Source organism: Apteryx rowi, unplaced genomic scaffold (genome assembly GCF_003343035.1).
Source record: "Apteryx rowi isolate R43461 unplaced genomic scaffold, aptRow1 scaffold_352, whole genome shotgun sequence".
In the NCBI taxonomy this organism is placed as follows: domain Eukaryota; kingdom Metazoa; phylum Chordata; class Aves; order Apterygiformes; family Apterygidae; genus Apteryx; species Apteryx rowi.
Genome location: NW_020449997.1, coordinates 117,280 through 143,960, shown reverse-complemented (window position 1 = coordinate 143,960; position 26,681 = coordinate 117,280). Strand labels below are relative to the sequence as shown.

The following is a 26,681-nucleotide window of genomic DNA, read 5'->3' as shown; positions in this document are numbered from 1 at the left end:
GGGCACTGTGCTCCAGATGAACCCACTTTAACTTTTATGTTCTTTCCTTGACTCTCATTCATGTCATCACCAAAAACACACACAGAATATATGGCAGAACAGAGCTTCTGTGGCAGAGCAAATTTTTTCTGAAAGGAAAGTGAAGGGCTTTTCTCCTTGGTAATCCAGATTTCTAAGTGATTGAATAGGATATTAAATTTGTTTCACTCATAAGAAGAAAATATATAGTTCTCCTTATTTACATCTCAAAGCTTTCCTTACAAAAACAAAGACACACAGTAAAAGCATTACTCTGAAAGGAAAACTAGGAGAAGGCCAGATGCCCAGCAGGCATAATTCAGTGCAACACCTCACAAGTCTAGAGCCGCTCTGATTTACACAAACTGTAGATCTGGCCCTGTAACTCTAATAGCATTGATTAACTCTCATGAGGAAAGTTTTTTAACTCTTCAGAATATGCATCTTTGAAAGAACTGGAAAGAAAATTTTGTGCAACTGCAGCTAAGAATTAAAATAATCTGCAGTCTGCACGTGCAAGGAACCGTCAGGACGCAGAACTCCTCCTGCTCTGGGAGACTTCTGTGGTATACCGAGTGCTTGTATACAAAGGAAATGAGAAAATTCAGATTTTAACTTACCCCAGCCACTGCAAACTATTTGATTTTTTAAATTTTTATATGGTAGGAAAATGAGATTTTCCTTCACTCTCCAACTCCTGCCTTGTACTTAACAAGTCTCAGTGCTGTCCTCCTTTTCCTCCTCCTCAAAGAAAAGCCCCCTGAGCAAAAAAGTAAAATGATCCAGACACAGAGAGAAGGGTTTGTGGCTGCTATTTTGCGGTAGCGAGTATGGCCGTGCCTTCCCAGGAAGGGAAGCTGCATGTGCTGGCAGAGAGCTGAACAGAAGAGAACAATCTCTGCTTGACATGGGAATAAGAATTTTAGTTCCTCTTCAGTTATGTTACGTGACCCCGACACCTCATCTCCAAAGCTCACCTGCAACAGGCCAAGCCCAGCCTTATATCTGGGAGAATACCTGGACTCACAGACTAACTCCAGGATATATTATACTGGCTTAGGTTTAATAGGTATGACAGACAGCCACTGGCAACATTACTGATTATTAAAGCCTATTTGGTCTGGTAAATGCTAAAAATGCTATAGCTTATCATAAGCTTTATCAGTCATATCTGATCTTTCAGAAAATAATGAAAAAATTCATCATATTCTTCTACTGTAGATTTTTTCCTGAGCAACTTTATACAAATCAGCTATTGAAACACATCAATCTAAACCTTAAYAATAAATATCCACCACACATCTTTATCCAGACAAATAAACCACAGATATTCTGAAAACTTCTTAAAATAACTAGTTAAGGTAGACAATTCATGCACCTCTATCTTCAGAAGCCATCACTACAGATAACTAAATCTGGAAAAAGCTGATCAGTTTAGACACTATTTCTTCTAATGACTGTCCTTTACTTTTAGAACTATTTCCTTAGTATTCTTAACACTATTTATTAAGCTGCCAATCTCCATAGCACCAAGGAAGTGTATCCTTATATAGGGGAAAAGCCTAATCTTGATTTTTTGCAATGAATTTTGCAGTGTCAGTTTCCTCCACAGTACTCCTGCACATTTTAGCATGTCCTGTCCTATCCCAGATTAGTTAAAGAAAGAAACAAATCTCGAATGCAAGCATTATCAGGTTCCACAGTGCCTGTAGCAAAGTGCAAGCAAAGATTAAGCATATCTTGCAAAGGTGAAGACACGATACTTATTTTTATTTATTTCTCTCAGTGCATATCATTATAACTCAAAACAGTCACCTCCGATGCTTTTATTACAGCACAACATTCTCTTAAGCAGTGGGTTAAACAAATTGCTGAGACAGATCCTTTCTTTGATACTATTTCCGAACAGTGTGGTATCGTTCCTCTGCCTCTCAGAGAGGCCATCTGATTGACACTTTAACATAGGAATATTTTACATTTACCACCTCAGTCCAGCTACATATACTAAATTTCCCTTACGAAGTGAAATAGTTCTTGTTGGAACCACATCAAGCAGAATATGAAAACTCTGAAAACCCACTCTTCATGTGCTAGACAATCATCTATCAAATTAGCTCCTGGGAATATCTGCTATTAAATACACTGTAGGACAAATGGCTTTTCTGTAAATTGCAAGACTTAAACGGAGCTAGTTATTGCCTCATGCGCTACTTATTAGCAACATGATTTAGATCAAATTCYAAAATATGGGTCAGATGTAGATATGTCATTAGAAGTACGGATAACACAAGAAAACCAATAACAAATGTCTCAGCAAAAATCCCTTAAGATTTGTCTGTTGTCACTGGGTAGCCATCAATTTCATAGTTAATAACTACTGAAAGAAGAGAAAAATAAATGTATCAATGACTTCCAAGATGGTTACCACTGTTGCAGACAATAATTTAGAATACTAAAAATAATTTTAAAAAGCTATATATGTTTAAGCAACTACGCTTCTACATTTTCATTAACTGTTAAGCAACCTTTTTTATCAGCCAAGATGTAAAAAGCAGTGGCACTTATTTATAGAAAAATACATTTTCCCTATGAAGAGAGGAAATACCCATGCTTTGAAATCTCTCTAGTATATCTTTGCTAGTGCACCTACTCTCCTCTCCACTTTTTTTTTCCCATGAGTAGCTTTAAGAGGAATGAATATGTATCAGATTCTCATCTACTCTGATAAAATTAAATAGAAACGACCATCCAAGTATGTTACTTTTCTGAATCAGATGTATTTATTATTGCAAGAATGTTTTATTATGATATTATGCATCTGCCAATGATTCTCCTTTTCCTGCCTTCAAAGAGAGAGCAGATGTGCCTAAGACTGTTTTTAAGTGCCAGGAGATCTCATACCAAGAAAACAGGGACTAATGAATCGGACCTTTTAAGCTTCTTTCTCCCTCCTACACCTTCCCCTCTGGGAAAGAGATTTTCAGCTAATTTAGACAGCAGAAAAAAACTGCTGTGTAGCCTGAGGAAACACATGTTAAAACACAAAGATGCCTATAGCCATTGAACAGCATGCATTTTCAACAACCGGCAAACACACTTGGTTTGAGATGGAAGGATTACCATGGTAATGGTATGTTTCTTAACTGTCATAGGAGATTAATTATGTGGCATACACCTGTCTTGCCTTAATGGCTGTCTCCTGAACTTTGTGCAGAGGTAGAAAAATAAGGTACCGTCCAATATAGCTATAGATATTTCATTCCAGTTCATGTGGTGGAACCAGAATAATACTTGTGTATACCATCAGGAATCATGAACAGCTATTATGTAAACCTGTTTGTGTCCAATAATTTGAAAGAGGAGGAAGGAGGAAGAGGAATGTAGGGATGATCTTAATATAGAATTCAGCCAGTAAACAAGGAGGGAGAGAAATTCCCAACTTTGCCACAGTGTTGGTCAAACCACCTAACTTCTGCCGACCTCACCTTTTGCCTTTGTTAAATGAGGCTAAGCAGAGTCTCCCAGGTTCCTAACTCTCTCACTCTGTTCTGTCTCTCTTCATGCCCCAGGCTCCACCAGTATTAGCAGTAAGCTGTTTTGTCTTTCCTTTCTATTCCCACTTTGATGCCAATGGGGTAGCACTGAGAACACAGATGACTCTGCAAGAGTAGAGGTATAAAGAAGAGCTGGGGAGAGCAACCACAGGGAAAATCTTGTTCAACCCCTACATCACGGCCAGCCATGCTGTGGGTAACCCAGTCAGCATTTTAAGGGTTGACTACATATTGGATATTCTCAGCTGGACTTTTTTTTTCTTAGTTTATTTGGCAAGAAACCTCTACTGAATGTGTGTTTGCTGAATATGAATGCCAAGATTTTACAAAAGGTAACAACTTCACCAAATCTGAACAAATCTTCTCTGAATTATGAAAGTCCCCAGCACTATGGCAACTCCCCCTACCATGGTTTCCTGAGCCATACCATGAAGGTGCTAGAGCTCCTCACATGTACATGGGATAAGTGACATGTCTTCCCAATAACCTTTGGCTGAATTGTTTTTGATGAAAAAACTCCAAAAAAATATTGAGCCTGTGGCAGACTTCTGTATGGAAAATTTCAATTCAAATAGTTCAGGCTTGCCAAAGTTATAAACAAGGAAAATAAGGTTGTATAATGGGAAGAGTGGAAAAGAAAAGAGATGTGGCAATTTCCTCTCACATGCCTGAAGTTACTAGTAAGGCTACATTATAAAACCGTCAACATTTGAGACACAGATGTCTGTGAATCCTCTCATCACCGTTATCAGTGACATCATCCTCTAAACACTTTTATGCCTGACCATAGTCTGCATTCCAGTACAAGAACTCATAGGTGTGTGGTGAGGCACAGGGGAATGGCATCGTGCCCTGTACCCAGCTACCATAACCTCACAAATGAAAACCTGCATAATGACTTGAACTGTAATAAGTATCTGCAGCTCCCACACACAACTCTGTCACCTACATTAGTGTCAAAAATACTCTTTCCACACGGGCGTGACTGTACTGTGGGTTCAAGGAAAGGAACCATGTGGGTTTTATACCCCTCAACCTCAATCCTATTAGTAGTGCTTGGCAAAGCATATACTTTTATTTTACCCCGCAGCTGATAAATTTTACAGCCCTGTTCAGCTTGGGCACACCTATTGTTATTTAACTTTTGTTGAACCCACATAATGTACTTGTCTCCCACTGAACTGACAAGCCCCACAGCCACTATGTGCACCTCAGACCCAAACCACACAAAGCACTACTGGAATGATGCACCTTTCCTTCAGGCACATGCATTAGTGGACAAAAGTGCTCAGCCCTCCTCTCCATGGCATTGCCGCACCGATCACTTGGGCTCACGCTCAGCTCTGGGAGTCTCCTCTAACTAATCCTTCACTTCAGCAGGGCTGCACTGCACAGCATGAGCGTGGCTGCCCTGTTTGTACGGACCTCCACTGGTTACTGCCAGTCCAATAGCTACACTAGAATAACTTGAGTTACTCTCAAGGGAGTGAGGGATCAATACACAAACTTAACTCTGTGCTAACCAACATTTGTGCCTGGTACTACAATTAACTCCACCATTTACTAGTTAAAAAAATAGCAATAGAGGTAACCTCAGAACTGTGTATGTGATGGAGGAGGGACCTCCCACACAACAAAGCTACTACAAATACACTGCAGCCTGGGTATTTGGCTGATGTGGTAGACTTGTCAGGAGGATCAAGTACCAGGCAGGTGGTTTTTAATGTAGGTAAGAGGTCAGGCTAGAAAGGAGAACGGCTTGGAGAGAGCAGCTCACCTGGACCTCTGAAAGGAGGGAGTGGGGACAGGGGAGCAGTGCAATGGGAGTCCAGCAACTAGGGGCTGGAAAACAGGGCTGTCACAGTCCGGAGGCCTGTCTGTGAGAAAGGAGGCTGAAAGAGAAGCCTGTTAGGGCCATGGATTTGTTTGCTTTGTGGTTTTATTAGAATTTGGCTAAAGGACTCACCTGAGTTGGAAGGGGATTGGACATTTGTAGTGCCTGGGATGCAGTGCTGAGTCACGGTTGTAGTGGATGTAGGCTGAAGATCTGTGTAGAGAAATGGGGACAAAACAGCTGCTTTTTCTTATCATGCCACAAGGGAATGTCTTACATGGCCAGTCTAATCATGACTAATCATGACTAATCTGAAATGCCCTCTCTATACAGGGATAAAGGGAAATGACTGAAATTTCTACCTAGAAGACCAGGCAAGAACACAGAAGGAATAGGCCCCACATCATCTTCAGAAAACCCAGCAATGGCAACAGAAACAGTCTCTGCACCCTCTTAGGAAAAACGGACCTCTGGAAACTACGTGGCTGCAAAGAGAAAGGCTCAGACAAGCCAGCTCCAGCTTCAGAGACCACTGGCCAGACGACAGTCACCAGCAGGCCTTTGAAAAGACAGACAGAAAAATACTAGACAGAAAGATGTCAGGAAACGAGTGATCCCATTCTGTCAGGAGAGGCTCAGGCAGCATGTGGAGACTTTGACAGCTTCTGGCGGCAACTAGACATTTTACTCCCAACAGAGCAGTCTGTCTCCTGTCCTCACTCTCCTGCCCTCAGCTGGGCATCCCTCCAAGCTCAGTCTAGGTGTAATGGAGTGGGGCCAGCTGAAGCCTTTGTGGCTGACTCAGGGCTGGGAAGCAAATTTCATTCACACCCACTGAACTACACTGCCTTGGAGCTTTTCTATTCAGTTCTGTAGCAGGGAACTGCATTAGCCTAAAAAAAAGAGCCATGGAAATCCACCCTTTGCAAACAGCTAATGTCTACAAGAATCAAGGGCTACTTGCCCAAAGTCTGCTTCTCCTTCTCTGCTCCAGCTCATGTACAGGCTGACAGAGGCTCTGTCAACCCACAAATTTCTTGGTGACAGGGTGAAGCTTTCAAGCTGAGCTGGCTTGGCCTAGAGGGTTTTAAAGCAGTGGGGAGAGAACTTGGTGCTTTAAGCTCAAGCCTTTTCCCATTGTGTCTTTCTCCTGCCTACAGTAAAGAGGGGGCCATTGTATGAGCTGTTGCGTTCTGTTTGCTTGTACTGAGCAGTTGCATGAAGGCTCACCCCATATAGTTGTGTAAGGAGCTAATTATGATTTTGTAATTAGCCATGTGGAAGGACAGGCTGAGGAGGGAAGCACTGCACCAGCGGGTACAGAGAGGTCCCTGGTCAGAGTCACTGAACAGTTGGCTGGGCAGATAGCTAAGATTGTAAGATGGGATCAGAGCAAGGATGAACTTTATAGGGGAGGAAATAACCAAATTAAATGAGTCACAGCTTATAAAATACACAAATCAGTTGGATACTAGATAGGGGAGCTAATTGGACACAGTCATTATATTACTGTGGAGAAATGTCCAGAAATAGGTGTTCGAGCAGTGAGTTTTAGCTAGCCTTTGCAACTTCTCCTTTTTGTTTTAGCAGATACACAAAAACAGACTGTATTTGTTTATACACACATCCTGACTGAGGTGTAGATTTATTTTTACATTAGGAGAACATTTGTAAACATGACAAGAACATCTGATGGGTTACTAAATTGAAAAGGAAATGCGTTCTCAAAATTACTTCTTAGGTCCTGAAAACAATTCGCACGCACATCCTACTCTGCAGAGAGGGAGATCATTAACACTTTTAACAGCTTTGCATATGTTTGGAACAAGAGTCCCTGAAGAAGAATACTGGTTGCAAACAACTGCCCTGTGAGGTCTGTCAGGAGGGCAATGGTTAGACCCAGCTGCAACTCCATCTGCTCCTCTTAGTTCTACAAAGAAACAACAAATATTCATGGATATATCAGAGAGGACTGACAGATCTCAAAGAACTGGCCCCCAAACTCTCCCTTTTGTATTATAAGGAGACCAGCTAATGGAGCCAGAGCACTTTACACCCAGTAGCCAATAGATAACCAAACTGGCTGCTTCTGTGGCAATCTAACCAAGAAATTGATGGAGTTGCTTTTCCACAACTTTCCTAATGAGCTTCCTGAAATGGCAGGTGTGATACAAATCAGCTGTCAGCTCCATTGTCAGCATCAACAGCTGTTTTGCAAATGCTGGCACACAGACTTTTGGACTGTTATGGAGCCACATGCTTTGGATCCTGTAGGATCCCTGTGGAGAAGATGGGCACCCTTGCACAGTGCTCCAACTATGCACAACTCTCAGGAAGAGTGGTGGAATGGTAGTCTTCCAGAGCAAGAGGACCTACAGACAAAATTTTCCAATGCAAGTAGGGGAAGGCAAGGAAGAAGAAATGTCTGGGCATATCTCAGTATGCAAACTGTCAGCATCCACTGGGACTACGGCCCCTTCACACCAGCAGTACTACATGGGGAAGTATAGTGTAGGGCACAGTTCTGTGGCTGAATTAGTTGTGCAGCATCAGGCAGCTCAGGATAACCACTGCTGGTCCTACAAAACCCATCTTGTGCTTTAATTGTGATAAAGCTCTGGTGTCCTCTACATTAAAGATACATGAAAAATGATGCTTCTAATCAAAAAGCGACACTAATTTATGATGTAGAATTTGTACCTCATTTTTAAAAATTGCATGACATAGAATACTTCTGCCTAAATAGCACAATTCACTGAAAAAYAGGAGTGAAAAACGCATCCTTTTACAAGGAGTTTGAAGGGAAGAACAAGGATACAACAGTTTTGATCCCTCACAATTTAGGATTTTGTAAAGCGGGAGAACTCTGAGGGCTTCTGCTGACAAAAAAGACATGGGGAGCTTAATTCCACCCTTACTTAGGTGAAAGAGCAAATGCCAACTGTTTTCAGTGGGAACTGGCTTGGACCTTCTCTGCCCACAGGGTAAAGACAATTTTAAAGTTCTTGTGTGTTTTCCCAAGAAATCTGATTTCCGTGGCTTGTCTTATGCTTATGAAAATATTTGATCAGCGATCATATTCAGTACCTCAGATATATTCTCCATGCATATGGAAACAATTGTAATCATCATTCACTCTCTCTAAGTCAAACACTTTTGACAACTAAAATATTGTCTTTTTAAAGCCTTTTGAAAATTTAATGCAAATCATTCACAGACCTTTGAGGATTTTTGGGGGAGGTGAGGAAGCAGGCATGTCTGAAGGTCGCCAGGATACCACATACCACTAACTCCTTGCAGGCTGCAGCCCTGATAACTTTTGAAAACTGCTTAGCACATTGAAAACTGAGGCTGTAGCTGAACAATTACTGTTTTGCCAAAGTCAGCCCATGTACCTGAAGCAGAACTCTCCTCAGTCAGAGAGGGATCAGCCAGGACAAAAGACCAGGGGATTTCCCTGTCTTCTGAGACATTCTTTAAATCCTGTTCTTGGAGGCAAGAGACCCTCAGTCTTCCAGAGTAATCACTTTTCTCTGACAGACAGACAATACTCTTGTTATCAGAACGGGCAAACCATTTCCTTTGCTCTAAATTCATATGAAATCAATTTGGGGACTTTTTCAAACAAATGATACGATACAATTACATTTGTTTGTTATAGATGTTTGCTAATGTAAGAAGAAGGTAATGTTGTCTAAACAAATGACACTATTTTTTTTCAGAGGGTCATACAACCTCATGGTGACACATAATTACCTGCATCATTTTCAGTTTATGGTATAAATAGATGTGCCAATTTCTCATTTAACACTGGTCACGCCAGATTCTCATCTGCAGTAAATTAAAGTAGCCAGAGAGACCATACTAGAAATCTAGTCCAATTCATTTCCATCATAAAATGTGGAATTTAGTATTTTCAAGCTGCAGCCACAAAGCCATTAATGGCCTCATTTTGTTATCGGTATAGCAGAGSACAATAACAACAGGGTAGGTCCTCACATAGTCATGTAAGTTTACTAAAGAGCTAACCCAGCATTTTTTACTCAGCTTTGTTAGAGACCTCAGGTTCAGTCTCGCCCTATTGTAAACCAGTCCCTTGAAACTGAAAGGGGACAGACATCCAGTGGGCAAGTATTTTGCTCAGCAGTAGCTGTTTGCAGGATTGTGTTCCTGTTCATTATCTGATAATAGTCTATGGATATTGAACCCCTTGGACTAGCTTTTTGTACAGCAGGGGGAAACATACACATGAGCACATAAACACACAGGCACGTTTTGTGAGAAAACTCACCACTGCTAGAAGCATCGTTGAGATTTAGCAGCCCACCTCCGAGCCCTCTGTAACTATGGTAACTGTAGGTCCCATTTCCATTGATGTACAACACCTCCTGTGTGCTGGAAACAGCTGATGTTGAGTAAGTGACCTGCGCCGGCTCTTGTTTGTATTGTTTGTCAGCTGGAGCAGCCTCATCCTGCAAAAACAATGAAAGGTTTCAAATTATTGTGACATTTCACCTTGCATGAGGGAGGCTTTTCCATTGTTAAGACTTTCCATCTATTGCTTTCAGAAAAGTATAATACACATTAAACAAGCACAGACATGTTTCTGATTGACAGGTTATCAGCTGAAAAGAAATAATGGATACAGGTAAGGATACAGGCTTCCCACAAAATCTGAGAATGTTTATTTATTTGTGGTCCACTAGCCAACCATACTGTTTCTCAAAGGGGGAGATGCATTCTCTCACACTCTCTTCCAAAACCAAACTCTAACTAGAAATAACATGGGAAGGAGCAGAAAATAAACATTACTTTCTGGCTACAGGAGTTAGTCTTCTGAGTCRAAGCATCTTCTTTCTCAATGAAGTAAACCAATACAAAACGCATCAACTGCTTCTCTTAATGTATGTCTCAGAAATGATGGAAGCAACAGCACAAAATGAACCCACTGTTGATGTTTTCAGAGGGCTGAATGAGTGACCATCCACACAAGGGTGAAACGGAAAAGATAACTCTACAAACATGACCTAAAAGCATCTGTAGTCCGTGTGTGAGCAGAGACTGTTTGTATGCCATGGGTTCATCTCATGCTCTTTGCCTCTTAGATGTTTGCATAATCTTGAGCAGGATTTAGCAGAATGGCCCTCTAACTTTGCCTTAAAGAAGATCATGTTTGAGGTGGAAAAAAACCTCTTTTTCCTATCTGTGTTTTTGTTAGTTACCACTTAGGCCACCTCACCTCCATTCGTGATCACAGAATGTCCCTGTGGCAATTCTAGTAATGACACTGGTGAAAAATAAAGCATCAAGAAAAGACTTAATGCATTTTAGTAGCTGAAAGGAAGAAAAACTATAAGTATGTGACTGCTCAGCCCACAACACGGATTTGAGTGTTGGAGTTTCTGATTTAGCTTTCAATTGTATTTGAATTTTTTTCTTTGTTTCTTTTTAACTTTTAGACTTTTTAATGGGCCTGATTTTGCACGATTATCTGATGAAAATTTATTTCAGTGATTTCATATAAAACATATGCATGAAACAGCAGCAGTTAAAAAACACAGACCATTTCAGAGTAGTTAACTGAACAACGATCTGGTAGTAATACCTCCCCTTTATGTAAAAGTAAAAGTAAAAACTTTGTCCATTTTATGGTCCTCTCTTCTGCACAACCCTTTCATGGTTGCTAAATATATCAAAATTATTAAGAATGTTATAAATTATCTTAAAGCCTTATTACAATGTTTATTTAAAAATAAGACTGCACATACCAGCACAGAAGGATTGAATAGTTAGTATAGTGGCCTAAGTATCCAATTTCTGTGTCTAAGCAAAAAAAATTCTCAAGTAGCTTTCATTTTTCTATTAGGAACAGAAATCAGTTCCACCTCTCAATATGAGAGTATTAACTTTTCTGAAATGAAAGTATCCCTGTCTTTTAGTTATTTAGTGGTTAAAGAGACTTGGACACAACTGAGATGAATCACAAGAAAGAATATATATTATTAACAGAAATTTTAATATTTAATACAGAACATGGAACCATCAGATAATTAATTCCACAAACAATTAGAATGGGACCTCTTGGGCACTAATATAGATTGAGGCAAAGCTTTGCACTGTCAAGAGAATTGGCCAATACTGAAGTCTCCTATGTATTTTCTTAAATAATATTAGAGCCAAACAAAGGTCGAAAATTACTATGTATTTTTGCAGGAATTCCAATTTAATATGACTTACCTTTTATCTCCAGAGATCATTGCTGTCTTTTATAAAAGAGAATATAGTATATTCTATGAGAAAATATTGATAAGCCATACAATAAAGTTATATCTTGGCAAGAAAGCTTAAATCATCATCAAATCTTTAACGTTCACAAGTCTTCTATCTTTATTTCTAAAACTAGATGATGCTTCCTGCCATAGACTCACTCAGAACCTCATTCTATTCTCACAAAGATCCATCAGGGATCTTCCAGCAGATTTATAAAGGACTGTACTGTGTGCGAGGGGTACAGTGCAAAGGAGACGAACTCCTGTAAACTGCCAAAATATCCTGCCTAACTGTACGGACATCTATGATTTTGTAACTACCCAGTTTTTTAGCAATAAATGTACTGGAGTCTCCAGAAGAACTACTGTGCAGCCGAGAAATGCCAGCACCAGGGCTGAGCAGAGTATCTCAGAGCCTGCCTCCTTATTCCCACTGTCTGGGACCTGCAGATTTGCTGTCCCTGAATTTACATGTGAACCTGCCTAGGAGGTGCACTGAAAACATAATGGTGAGTCCATGGCAGAGCTGATGCACTGAGCTTATTGCGGAGCACAGAGCAAGCAGGGTCTGGCCAGAGGGCAGAGCCAGGGCACTGCACGTCAGTGTATACAAGCCCACGTGTTGGGACATGTGGCCAAGAAGGGGGAGACCTGAGCTCTGGGTCCGTGTTGCAAAACAAGGTGAAGAGGCGGAAAGTTTGGGATGCAAGGTCTTTGCTAGCAGTGGTGAGGAGGGGACTTGAACTCAGAGCGACCATCTCCTAGCAACTGGGCTAAAAGCAAAGCTGCGGTGGGAGTCAGAGCTGAAGCTGTGTCACTGTGCGGAAAGAAATGCGCAATTCATAGGGCTACCGAGATAGCAAACAGAAAGGGAGAATGACTCAGTTGCCTTGGGAGGCTTCCAGCCTGCTCCCTTCCCATCAATACCTCTCATTCAGCAGCTCCCCAGAGCATGATTCACAAGCAGCTCCAGCATTGACACCGGGAATCTGAGCCCGGCACCGCGCTGCCGAAGGATGATCTGTGTTGCGCTCCCGCCTGAGCATGGCCCTGCGACGCACCATGGCAAGCCGTGGGCTGGGGGTTGCGGGGCAACCTGAGCGTTTGGACAGCTTTATCCAGTGTTTGCTGAGCTGGCTTAGCTCTCAGTCCTACCTGTAGGATTAGGAACCTTTAGCCTCGTCCCAGGGGTTAGGTATTACCTCATTTACATTTCTATGGGATTTAAACATTTTTCAAGAATCTTTTGTACTTCAAAAAGCATAACTTTTGTCCTTTTTCCTTGCACTCACATTGAGAATAAAGGAGCTAGGCTCTCTTTCTCTTGGGGAGAGAGAACAGGAATACAATATTCACTTTTATATACCTGACATTTACTCTGTGCAGATCCATTCTCTTCTTTCTGTCTGTCTTAATTGCCTTTGCTTTTAAACTAATGTAGAAATTAAACAAACATAGTATTGTTCCAGAACTGAGATTTTTTAATATTCTTTGTTAGTTGCTCAGCACTTCTTGTATATAAACCTTCCCCTCTATATGGTATTTATATTGCAAAGGCTTAATAAATTATTTAAAATATGAAACTTTTTGATATTTTAGTTCCATAATAATCAGCAATGATTAACTAACCATTTATTGCCAAGCTTAACCTAACTGGAACACACATTGGTCTAATTCATAACATTTATAAAACCTGTCAAGTATTAACTAACCATTTTAAAGCTATTTATAATTTACCTTTAAAAAGAAATATGAACAAGATGCAGATAAAACATTTGTCCAACTAGAATTTGACATATACCATCTTCATTTTGTATATGGCAGTGGAAATAAGTCATACTTCTAACATTTCTCTTCTTACTTTACTTTGGAGAAGTGATTTAGATCTCAAGCATATTTTTTGGAAAATGATGGAAATTGCAGAAATGAAAAAATACGTTTTAGGTACAAAAGCATGCTGAAATACAAAGTTATCTATTCACTTGAAAAAGTGGAAGCATGAAGTACATACTATGATCCTCAGCTTGGTATATATCACAAATATCTATGTTTCACTTTTATGCCCAGGTCTGTACCAGAAGGAGAACTTTTTTTTTTTTCCTTAAAAGAGCATATTTTTGTTTTATCATGGAAGTGATTAAGTAATCTTCCAAGGATAGTACATGCTTAGAAAATATTTCATGAACTATTGCATAACCTGTATATTGAAAAAAAACCCTCTGCTTTGATTGATATTCTAAGCAGCTAAAGACTCGTTTGAAAGGAAATACCATCCACAGCAACACGGATGCTAGTGCAGAACATCATGACTGTGCTATACAGGGCGAGGCTCACTGGCTGCACCACAGCCTCTTGCTCCCCATGCCAGAAGAGGCACAGCATTGACATTTCAGAAAGTTTTTCCATCACGGAAGCCACTGTAGCAATGCCATAGCTCCTTTCTGTTCCCCATCTCTTTCACACCACCATCTCCAAAATAATAGAAGAAATTAATAGCTTGCTAAAATAAAAAGCTCTGTCAATTATGCCACTGAGTTTTGATCCCATATATACAGCAGTGTGAGAAATCTATGCACTCCCATTAAGAACTTTGCTATTTCTTTGGCTGTTGCTCCAGTGCTAACAATAGGCATGTAAATCCCCAAAGAAAGTGTTTCTGCAGACCAGCTCACATGGACAACACTGGCTGATCAAAAACCTGACAAAACTTTTACAACAAGGGTATAAATGGTAATGTTTCAAAAATGGCAAAGATGGCAACATGCATTTAACTTACTGCCTTYGTGAAATGCCCTGTCGACCAGACTGACAAATCAACAACTCTGAGAACGTCAGCTTTGAACTGCCCCTAGGTCAAGGTGAATTCTTCCACTCAATTAGAAGAGAGGAAAAAAAAGAAAATATATTTTTGCCTTATGTTGCTTAATACTTTCTTTTTGAATATGTTAAACTGTCAAACGTGGCTTGCTTGTTGTTCTTGTCAATAAATACTTCTCTTAGAATACCACTTTGAGGTTAGAATTACTCAAATGCAGCCTAGTCTTCAAACAGATAGGCAAGCCAAGGACCCTACATTCGCATATGGCCTTCCATCTTTTCAGCAGAGGGGAAAAAAAAAGTCATTCACATGAAAAAAACAAACCATGCTTTCATGTGCTTTACAAAAAAATTTAGCCTCAATAGCCTGTAGTGTGGCTTTAGAAGAAAGGAGATAATGTTTCATGTATTTTCCCATATTTTCCTATTTGGAACACACCAATTTATTTCTATGATTTTTTAATCAAAAGTAAAATAAACAGAAGTACATGATAAAACCATGTAGCTCTTTTCAAAGTATGTCCAATTAAGCTTCACAATACTCCTGTTAGATAGGACTTTTATCACTATTTTTCAGATGGTGAGATTCTGACAAGAAAGGCAACCTTCAGCTAGCATTACCTAATATGTAAAGTGCTTGAATTCTGCAATCACAACAACATAATGGACTTCTCATGTGTAACTTTTTTTTTTTTTTTTTTAATCACATAGGAGGAAACTCAAATTCCATCAGGGGACATCCTGCTGAATCTGTAGGGGGGGATCTGCAGAGCTGGAACCTCTCCAGCCATCCTCAGCCTCCTCTGTAGAGGAGTAAATGTCAGGGGTAAGCAGCCCCCGTCATCCGCATGGAGCAGGGCGCTCAAAGAAGGATGAGCCACAGGATTCCTGGCTTCCATTGCAGGATCCAGGAGGTGGCGAGTCCTTAGAGACCCAGATATTTCTGCCATTTCCTCTTCCCAAGACCTGATAAAGTTCACCCTGTGCTCTGTCTCTTCAAACTTGGCTCATACTGGCTCTTCCAAATCCCTGACTCCTCATCCCATCCTCCTTGCTTCTCCAGTTTCATCTCCAACCTTCAACCCAATTGCAGTCTCCTCGCCTAGAAAACCTTAATCTCTCCCTTCCAAGCAAGTCTCTTGATCCCTGACCCCAGAGTAGCTTCAGCAGYGCAGGTCCTTTCATTTCCTAATTTGTATTTAATCAGCATCTCACCCCATTATGGTCCTGTCTGAGATTTTCTCTTCCTCCTCAGATTCTTTTAAATCTTGTAACCCTCAAAATCCTATCCCACAAGGAGCAAAGCCATTTTCCACTGTTAACTAAGACAGCTCCTGTTTTCAGCCCACATTATTTTTCCTCAGTCGTATTTGACCCTCTGACACCACTAATTCTTTAGTTCATCTGGCCACAATTTCCATTCTGCTCAGTCAGCCTCAGCTACTCACTTCCTCATCCAATACCATTTCATAATCTCACTTTCCCTTCATCCCTTTTCATCTCTGATCCCATCATGGTTCACAGTCCCAACACTCATCCCCTTCCCTCAGCAATGAGATCAGCTTTCTAGTCACACCTGCTGAAATTCAAATAATCTGGGAATTTAGCTACTAAAAGGCTTTGTATGTGTAAGCAAGGGCATCAAGAGGCACATCCTTGGCATAAATGTCACCACTGTAGCGTCAAGACCAAACACACAAAAAAAATTTTTAAGATATGGTAAACATGTTCAAGGACCAAACTACCCTTAAAGACAAACCTCTACCCATTCTTGGAAATGGCTGATAGTTTCACTAAAAGAGTTCAGCAGATGGAAGACATACAGAATGGAAAACGTAATGCCTCATGGCTGAAGGTCAAGAAGTTATTATCAAGTATTTTAATACTTAGTATTTTAATACAAAGTGTCAAGTAATCTTAATAAATGATGATACTATCAACTGCTTGACTGATACATATTGTTCTAAAAAAAACCACCATACCTTTCATTAGCTTTAGTTACATTAAATTAATTCTCTAGTGTTTGACTCAGCTTTTAATTTTATGACCAAATCCTGGGAGCCTAGACAACGAAAAATATTTTGGCATATTTTCCTTAAATTTTCCTTAAACACCTTAAGCACTTACAATTTTCCTTAAACACTGCAATAAGGCTGTTGACTCAGTGTGCTTAAAAATGGCGGAAATGGTATTTATGTAGAATGATGGATGTGAGTTTTGACTTTAGTTTTGGTTTCCATTGCATGTTCTTTCTCCTCTCTTCTTCTACAGTTGTTAAGGCTTGTGTTGGGATTACTGCTCACTAAAAACAGCCTGTTCAAGACTACAGAGGCCTGAACAAAATACACAGACACACACAATTCACCAAGTATGAAATCCAGATGAAGCTTCCCAGCAGTGCTTTGCATCAGATGACCTTCATATTTGAAGTACTGAATACTTATAGTCCTTTAAAAGGACAACATCTTTTAATATTGTAGGAGCTACAAGACTGCTCTTATATCTGTGACAATCTAAGCATGGAGGCATGGGAAAGCTTGCAGAAAAAGATATTAGTCTTTTCCTAGACCAAGAGAAGAACTTTTCAGCCCAAAGGTTGATCTAATAAAAGATATTATCTTTCCCTGAAAGCCTTATTTCTCTTATAACATGAAGAGCAAAAGCCAGATGTTCAGCTGAAGTCACCATAATTTCAGTATCTACAATGAGCAAAGCCAAGCCTCTGCCACAGGTTCCCTGATCATTACAGTTAATTCATGCAACCTGTTTGCCATGCTGCATACTGCTTTCACACCTCAAAACCATCTTGAATATCATCCTCCAAAATTTTCAGTCCCAATATTGAGGGATTACTAACCCAAAGTTAACATCTACCTTAGGTTACAACTGATCATACCAAACTTATAGCTGAAATCTGAAAATTGAATTGCTAGAATGTATATAGCCTATTTAGGAAAATATTTAAAACATACCAGAGAGGTATTTTATCTGATGGCTAAAGTTATTCTCTGATAACTTTCCAAGACAGATATCTATGCCAAGTATTTCTCTACTTTTCAGGCTGGTCACAGGATTCTTAAAAAAAAAAAAAATTATCAGTCTGCTGAAAGTCCCACAATCTGTTGATGAAAATCATCAGGCTAAATAGCCTCAAAAAATAACTGTGTCTCTGGACAGAGTCCTTCTCCTTTAAATTTAGTTGTCCTTCATAAACAGCATTCCAGATCTTTGTCAGAGCATAAGGTGCTAGAATTATGGGTGACTGCTTAGCACAGCCAGTGGAAAGGCTCCTGGAAGTATTTTTCCCTGGAAGTATTAAATTTAAGCAAAGTGGTCTAAATAAAACACAAAGTCAAGTCTAAATAATCTCTCAGAACTCAGGCCAGTTATTCTTCAGATTGGAAAGTGTTTTGATAATTCAGAGGTGGATTTACCTGTGAAAGTAAGAGGGCCATAATTGCCTTCTTTGTGCATGCACACTATTTCTCCTCCGGTAAGGAACAGCTAGAGGACTGCACAGCTTTCTATTTCTCACCCTCCGTATTCACATCCCTGTCTTTCTCAGCCACTCTCCCTGCTTTATTTTCTTCACTCTTGCATACTTAAATTGAGACTAGAAACACCACAAATACAACAGAAAAAAATTGTAATATATGAACAGAAGAAAATCCTGACAAATCTCACAAGAAAGTCTGTTCTTGGGAGACATACTGCCCCATTTTGCAGCTCAGTTAAAGTTGGGTATTCCAGCTAGGATGAACACCCACACTTCAGTTGCTAGTCTATCATCTTACCCATCATTACATGGAGAGTACACCAGTTTCAGCTTAGAGTTTTCTGGCACAGCAATAACATTATATGAAAAAAATCATATAATACATCTGCTAGCATGAAGATGCAACTGTATCTAACATGTTACTACCAGAAGTCCAGGTATTAATGATGTCTTTGCTGTCAAGTCCAATATCAAAATAGTTTTCATATTTTAGAGACAAAAATAATAAATATAATTTTTCAGATGGGGAGGAAATACTGATATACTGGAGCTAGCCTAGGTGTAACAAAGAGTCCAGTTAGGCATCTAAACTCCTTATAATGGCACTGGAGAAATGTGGCAACTTGAATAATATCTGTCAGAATGCTAAGTTAGCTGCCAAAAGTTCGAGTATCTCCAAAGTGTCTTTGTGATACAGGCTATACAGCAAAGAAAAGCACCATGCTTCAGTTTCAGATTAGAAGGGTAGCAGGTTCCTTCTGCATTCAGGTTATTAACACTGAAATGAACTGCTAATGTCTCTGCTGTCACCAGGCACCAAAAAATGACATATGTCAGTGTTTGACAAAAAATTAAAGCATGGGACTGACATGAAAAAAGAACATCAAAATAAAAAGTTGCTATTGAGTAGAAGAGAGAAAAGCAAACCTCAATTTCCTGCATTTCTGATAGAATGACATATTATTTGTAGACTGAAATGGGCATGTTAACCTTAAATAAAAGGTTAGTATTTTCACATTGCAGTGTTCCAGTCTTGTTTTTTCATCACTGCCACTTCACCTACAGAACAGAAAACTTTTCTGGAAGAGGTACTCAGACGGCTATTGCAAAGAGTTGTTCGAGAATCGCTTTTGTTGGAGCAATAGCAAAGCAGAGGGATCATTTTTCATAGCACTGTCAGTTTTAGTCACTTCATTATCTGCTGTGCTAGAAGAAGAGCAGATGAGGTTTCAGAGGTCACCAGTGCTGGTGGTCGGGCATGGAAACAGATAAGCTATTGGTAAAGCTTAGGTGATTGTGAGGAAAAGTCACTGGAGAAAGAGAAACTGGATTCTTCTAAACCACATCTCTCCCTGTTCAAATTAAATAGGATAGCATTTAACTTTATCTGTGGTGCTTAGGATAAACTTGCTGTTCTTCAGCAAAGTTCTAGAGAGCTGATTTTTCAACATGCTTTCCCCATAGCATGCTCTTTTTCCATCAGGGACTAAGAAATAGTAGAAAGTGTGACTGAGTGTAGCAATCACACTCAAGGATGGAAAGTGTCCTGCAAGTTAACCTTCTATACAGCCCCTGCTGTTCTTGTCTTAGGTTACAGTTACCACTCTCCACAAACTATTTAAGTATTTCCTGTTGCATCAAAGATGGAAATCTGAAGCATCGACATGGCCAAGCTCTGGATTTGTCTTGAGAAAAAATTATTTAGTTAACTGATGGTTTCACCACTAACAGTATCAATTGAAAGTGGTCTTGACAGGYGGATAGTGCAAGAATGCATAGTGCAACTGCAGTATATAAGGAGCAATGACTTCCTCAGTGTAATTTCAATGATTATGAATATTTCCAGGCATGTAACAGGCAGAACTGGACCCAGTTTAAGCAATGGGAGTGGACCAATGTGTTTGAGTTCTGGCAAAAACCTTAAACACTCTTTGTGGAATGATTCAAATAAACATAGGCATTTCAAAGAATACATATGACATTTACCACGAAGAAAGTCACGTCCATTTAAATTCAGATAAAGAGAAAAAAGTGCCATGAAAAGAACAGAAGAGCCTCCAGAGCTGCCATTTTCTGTTTTGCAAAGGAACATAAGAGGAGAAGGGCAGGTGGAATTTTTTTTCCTCTCCATCATACCAGCAGGAGATTTATTACATTTATTTTTTATTCCATTAATAAATAAATTTATTATTTAGTATGCAGCAGATGTATTAGGCCTCATACAGAATTTTTTCCTTCAGGATAGGCAGAAAACAAAGGCAGATTTTGACTCCCACCTACAGCCCAGCCCAGCCTTTCCCTCAGGGCTTAAGATAAATTACTGATTTGGGCCTTGTTTTAGTACTTGACCTTGAGAATCCCCACCTCCTTTCTCGATTTGAATTTCCCTACCCATTCTCAGCCAACATTTTCCGGGAAAGAAAAGCCAGTTTTCCCCAGGAGACTGCATAACTGAGTCCTTCAGCCTGCCACAGAGGATGGGATTAGAGAGAATTTGAAAGGAACCTTTCTTTGTACCACATCCAGAGCCTAAGACAGCTGAAGGCAAAAGACAACATGGGAGCAGGCTTGCTGAGCCAGGCCCTAAGAGAGATCATTTGGTGACTGCCCGATCCTAAAACTGAACCTCTGGATAAAGACTTCCAGGTCTATGATGCTCCTGCTGAAATTAGATTAGCGGAAAATCTGAAGAAAACAAAGGCAAAACTTCTGTAAATTCAGGTTTCTGCCCAGGAAAAAATCTTATGTTTCTGTATACCCCCTCTCATCCTTTCAAAGCCAAATTCACTGGAGTGGTCAGCAGCTTGCAGAACACAAATACTGATCATTTTTGCTGCTTCCTCATTGACAAGCAGAACAAACAGATGAGTCTGAATATCTGACCTTTCTTCCAAACAAAAACAACATAAACTGCATGAAAACAATGTCATCTTTCCCATCCCACGAGAAGTTTTGCCTGCAGGTAATGGTGTCAAATGAATCAATGTATTACGGAAACTGATGCACGATGACAAAGACATAGTACTTACTGCTGAACCAGAAGGATGCAAAGCAAGAGAAATTCCTGCTTCCTGGTGTACTCCTCTCATTCAAAACAAGCCTTGCTATGCCTCAGGCAGCTCCGCTTTTTATAAGAACCAAGTCTTTTTCTGTGTTTTTCACATTTATGTGTACTGTCCTTGAGAAATTATCTCAGTGCAGCACTCCTACACGAAGAGACTTTTCCCTCCCACCTCCCCAGTGTGCCATTTTGTAGTGAATATGACGGCCAATACTTTCAGCCAGGATAGATCAGCATCACTCCATTCAGTGCAGGAGGACTGTGGCAGCAGAGCACCAAAAGAATTTTTAAACTCGTGAATCAAATGTTTAGGGAGTAAACATGGGAAAGTGTGTGGGAGTAGTGGAGCAATGCTTGTGCCAGCTTTGCAGATTTATTACTACAATATCATCACGGTCACCAAAATTAAACCTCCCACTATAGGTCTCTTCATTTAGTGCATCACAACTGATATCACTCCCACCACTAACAGCATATCTTCCTGACACAAAACAGCTTTCCATACACCTGCTAGCTCTAGGGTATGGAGAAGCAACTGCTCAAAAAGGCTTTATTGAAAAATTATGGGATATAATTTGGACTCGTTAGAGCTTTTTCCTATTTCTCTTGTGCCCCACACTTTCTTTTAATATTACATGTATTGGACTCTGTGGCAGGGGAATGGACCAAACCATTTTATATTAGATTCTAAATGAAATTATTCTTCATTTATAAACAGAAGATGATAGCCTAGACATGAAGCATTTGAGGTTAATGCTGAATTAACTTCATCAGTTTCAACTAATTAAAAATGTCTGTGTGTTCTGCCTTGGAAAGTTAAAAATAAGCACACTGGCGATTCTGGCATATTGCCATATTTATAGTATGTTGTCTCTTCCACAGGTAAATCTAGTGGGAGTTATAGATAGCTGTCTTACAAAAAAACACACTTTTCTTGTTTTAAATAGAAAGTGAACAAGTTCTTCCTTGCATGCATTTAATGATGGGTTCTTGCTTTCAACGGTAGGTTCAACATTTTTAAAGTGCTTTGTCATGTATTTGATACACTTGGTTGGCAGCTACTCCAAATCTGCCTTAAAACTTGAAGTACATGTTTGTGAAAATGAAAATTCTTTCCAAGAATTTAATGCATGATGTCTGTTTTTAAACACTGCCTCAGGTATAACCTGACTTTTAGAGTTTAAAGGAAAAGAGAAAAAATCTTAAAGAAAGGATTTTAACAAACACTGACCTTCCCTCTCTCTCCCAAACACATTTAGTAGAAAGAAAATGTTTGGCCCCTGAAGAACAGAAGACCTACTTTAAATTTTTGAGAGAACTTTAACTTTGATACTGTGAGAGTTTTGTATTTTAAAAGAGAAGGATCAGTAGATAAGATGTGATGCTTTGGGGTATGGCCTTTTCATTCCAAAATCATCAAACCAAAGTAACATAAGCTGTTGGAAGAAACAGAAAAGTGAACTTTGACTGGCCTTGGAAGGTGCACTTTCTGATCTGCTTCATTAATGGAGACAGTAAAACTGAAGCTTAATATGAAATACCATGAGTAATAAGCATGAAATTTGTGCACTGCAGAACAAATCTGTTCCCCAAATATTCTCATTTCAAGGGAGGATTCTTCTGGCACAATGCCTGGGCTGCTGGCCACAGCCTGCCTGGCTGTCTTGCCCTGTGCCTCCCCTCTTGCAGCTGGTGCTGCTCCCAGGCAATGCACTCAGTTCTTGCTCTCAAAGCTTATTATATTTTATTATCTTTTTCTTGGAAAAATACGTTTCTAAATATAGTTTAGGGACATCAAGCTAGTTGTTGAATTACCAAATATAAGCAGTCTGTGCATACATTTCTACATACATTTTCTACATGGAGAATCATACTGTTCTAACAGAGGAATACATCTGAATACCTTGTGTAACTGATGCTTTGAATTTATGAGTAAACTGTGATTGTTTCAAGTCTACTAAATCTACTAATTCATTGAGCTAAACCAAAAAAAGCCACTCTTCTCTTGAAAAGCAAGAGTGTGCACACTGGGTTTGCACAGATTTCACTAAACTGGCCCAAGTTCTGCATGGAACAGAGGATTTATTCCCAGAAACATTACACCCTCCCTTTGCTCTAGGCAGCAGGATGCACGCAATGAAGTTGTTAGCTAAATACAGGAAAGCAAAGACACAAAATCAAGCTTTTACATATTGGTCTCTATCTTAAAAGCTTCTGACTGGTTAGAAAAAGCTTCACATTTAATATCTTGCCATATGAAAGGGAGGGATAAGTAAAAACATCTTCATTGCTGGCTTTCAACATGGGAACAGGAAGAATAGACACCCTGACTCTAAAATCTCCATCTTTGGGCCTGAACTTTTACATCTACATTTCCACTGGCCTTTCCTTTTCTGTCTCTGTCATGGAAGATGACTAATAAAGGCACAAAGGAGACAACTGTTCTGCTCCCTGTTCATTCCCACTCCACCTACAGTAGGAAGAGTGATACAGCTGCTTTAAAGTTACTATCCAAGAAACAACTTGCCATTCCATTCCCAAGCCTTCAGCTTTGTCAGCTTCCCATTCTGGAAAACTTGCACTGGCATTAATTTTTTTTTCACATTCAAGATCTTTTTGCAGCTCTGGGTCTTTAAAGTGTTCTCTGAAATCAGCAGCTTGAAATTCAACATATATGCACAGCATAAAGAGCCTGAAAAAAAAGAAAACTACAGCGTTTTCTATTTTAATGATCTCTGTGCTGAGGCGAAAAATTAGCTGTTCACCTTAAGGCCTTCCTATAAATCCAAGGCATGAAATTCTTTGCAACCGCATGCCTTGCACATTTCTTTCCAAAACATGTAGCAAATTTAAGGTAGGTTGGGCTGAAATGTGGCAGCAGGGGGGGTTGCCCTCTGATACTCAGTAGTCCATTCCAGCTGCATCTGCTAATAACAGAACCCTATCCAGCACTGCTGAAATCAGGAATTTTGCCACTGACTTGAAAGGCAGCAGGATTTAAAATTACAATGCATACTGCTTATTTTCTTCCCCTTAACAATATGGCCATTGCATTGTGGGTCGTGAGCTAAGTCTCTCAATACTAGTACATAATTTGATCTCTTGACAATAATCCACATGCAGCTAAACAGTGCCCGCATAACATTTTGTGTCTCAGTGGTTAAAGCATATTATTTGGAACCACAAAAGCAAACCATAGACCAACTCAGAAGTAAAATAATCATTAGGTGCAGAAGTGATGGAAGCGAACGAGGCCTGAGATGCAAACTACCATGTGGGTATCCAATAACTTTATAGTCTTCTTAGTGCCCATTCTGAGCATTGATAAAATAGGATAAAGTATTGATGTTCAGAAGTCACTCCAATTCCTATTAAATACCTAATCACAAAGAGGTGTCAGAATGCAAAAAACTACTATTAATAAAGCTTCTGAATTGCAAGAGGCATTGAGCTCTTTGCTAGTTAAAGTGACTTTTGCCTGTTGTGGTTTTTAGGATTTTTGTTTCTATTTGGCTGYTTTTTATTAAATGAACTATCCTTTTCCCTCTGTTCTTTTCTATTGTCTAAGACAAGCCTCCCATTCTGAAGTGAAAATCACTTTGAGCCTGATTTTTTTTGGTTCTTATGTAAACATACAACAAAGAGAGGCTCCTTCCCTCATTCCTCTGCATTGTAGCCTTGTGTGGTCAGCATGGATGAAGTGTCTTTTCTTTCCCATCCTCTCAAGTAAATTAGTCTCCATGAAATCCAAGAGGAAGTGAACCCCTATTGCTTTCTCCTCCACCCCTTACAAAGATGTATAGATGATGTGCTCTTCCTGCATACTGAATAGTTGTGGCAAGGGTTCAGTCTCCCTGAAGCAAAACCACTTCTTCTTGCTCACTCTGATTCGCTGCCTGCTTTCAGAGAAGCACTGCCTCAGAAGGGCATTCTCCAGCTCTCCACTGGGAGAGATTTTTGCATAACTCCTTTTTCTGTAACCAATATTGTCCAAGCCTGCCCTTGATACAAAAAAATAGAATATAAATAACAGAGTAAAGAGAGCATTTAAGAGCCCTACGAATTGTTTCTTCCTTCCCTCTAGGAGCTGCAGCGCACGTTAATCAGGAAGGAGAACAGCAGCACACACGCAGTGACACAAACGCGTAACCCTCTCCCCCTTTCCTGTTGCCTGAAGCCTAACACAGGAAGTAGCTGCTCAGTGTCAAGATTTAGAAGCAATGCATTAGAGGCAGAGCTGAGAAACACATTTTCTGTCCTCAGATACAAAGGATTAAACGTCTTTTTTTCCCCCTCACTGCTAAAAAACAGATACAGTGATCCTGAAACGGCCCATGCCCTCACTGCCATTCAGATTTTTAATTAGTTTCTTCCAAAACAGTTTTACAATTACCTGTAATTTGTCCAGCAGTGATTTCCTTCCTTCTTAATAGGGACACAAACTGTTCCTGGTCTGTAACAGCCAGACATTTCTTTTGTTAATAAAACTGTCCTTGAAGAGTCTTCCCTTAGGTCAACCCCCTTGTTACACACACAGAAATGGCACCATAAGTTGTATGGAGGCAGACCATTAACATCTCCTTACAAACCTCAATTTCTTTAAAAATGAACATTTAGGAATTAGATGTAAATGGAAGGAAGCACAGTAGCAGTGATTTCCAAGTGGCAGTACATGTGCACTTCTATTAATATTCAGATGTTTTGCATTAGCACAGAACTTGTATCCAGTCTGCAACTGGCACTTGCATCAAGCTGCTCTATTCAGGTTGCTGCTATGACAACTATCCAGAGGCAAACGTCAGGTCAGCTGCCAGCATATGTGTCTGGGCCATAATTGCTTTGTCAGAAACCTAATAGCCACCTACTCCCACTCCTCTAACAGCTAAAAGCAGTATTGTTAAAATTACTAAATGATGTGATATTCTTAACCCCCTATTCATATCCTACTAGAGCACTGAAAACTTAAGATTTGCTGTTGTTTTTTCTCCAAAACTAGAAAAGGGGAGAAGAGTGTGTCTACTTGCAAATTAGCATTCATTTATGTTTCAGTGTAAACCTGGGATCTTTAAACTTTCTCTTCCTTGAGGGCTAGATATTATCTTTCACTCTGCCATGATGATTATTGATACTTAATTTTCATGGCTACAAATCACAGCATGGAAAAAATCACAGCTTTCATCCTGATGAGAAGTTTTCTCAAAAATGTATTCAGTGTGTATCATAAAGAACCGTTTCATAGCATGAGTGCATCTCTCCTATCAACCTGAAATGAAAAGCTCAAATAATCAATGGCTTTTTTTCTTCAGTTTTGCTTTTATAATTAAAGAAGCTGGTAGTTGCCATAGGACTCAGAAAAATCACATACATGTTTATCCTAATCTTACATCATACTTTTAATCTTACGATTAAAAAAGAGATTTAACATTTACATTGAGAGAACTTTTCCTAGATACTTAGTAGGTAGTGAAATAATGAAAACAGAGACAGAGATGTAGAAACATCTGTTTTGCAGCTATCTTTAAATATGATCTCATATGAAGAATTACAGAAAATCTGCATATAAGTGGTTTGTTCACTAGATGAGAAATTGTTTCCCATGCACACATGGAGACATATACATATCCTAGTAGCT

The 26,681-nt window shown here is 39.7% G+C and overlaps 1 protein-coding gene across 2 annotated transcripts in view; it reads right to left on the bottom strand.

Annotated features, from left to right (window-relative positions):
- Window positions 1–26,681, bottom strand: part of NOL4 (nucleolar protein 4) — an 82,680-nt gene that overhangs the window by 2,350 nt on the left and 53,649 nt on the right. For both annotated transcript variants that reach the window (XM_026072840.1, XM_026072841.1), the window contains one exon: window positions 9,698–9,878. In XM_026072840.1, the coding sequence (XP_025928625.1) occupies window positions 9,698–9,878 (181 nt within the window). The remainder of the gene's footprint in view (window positions 1–9,697; window positions 9,879–26,681) is intronic.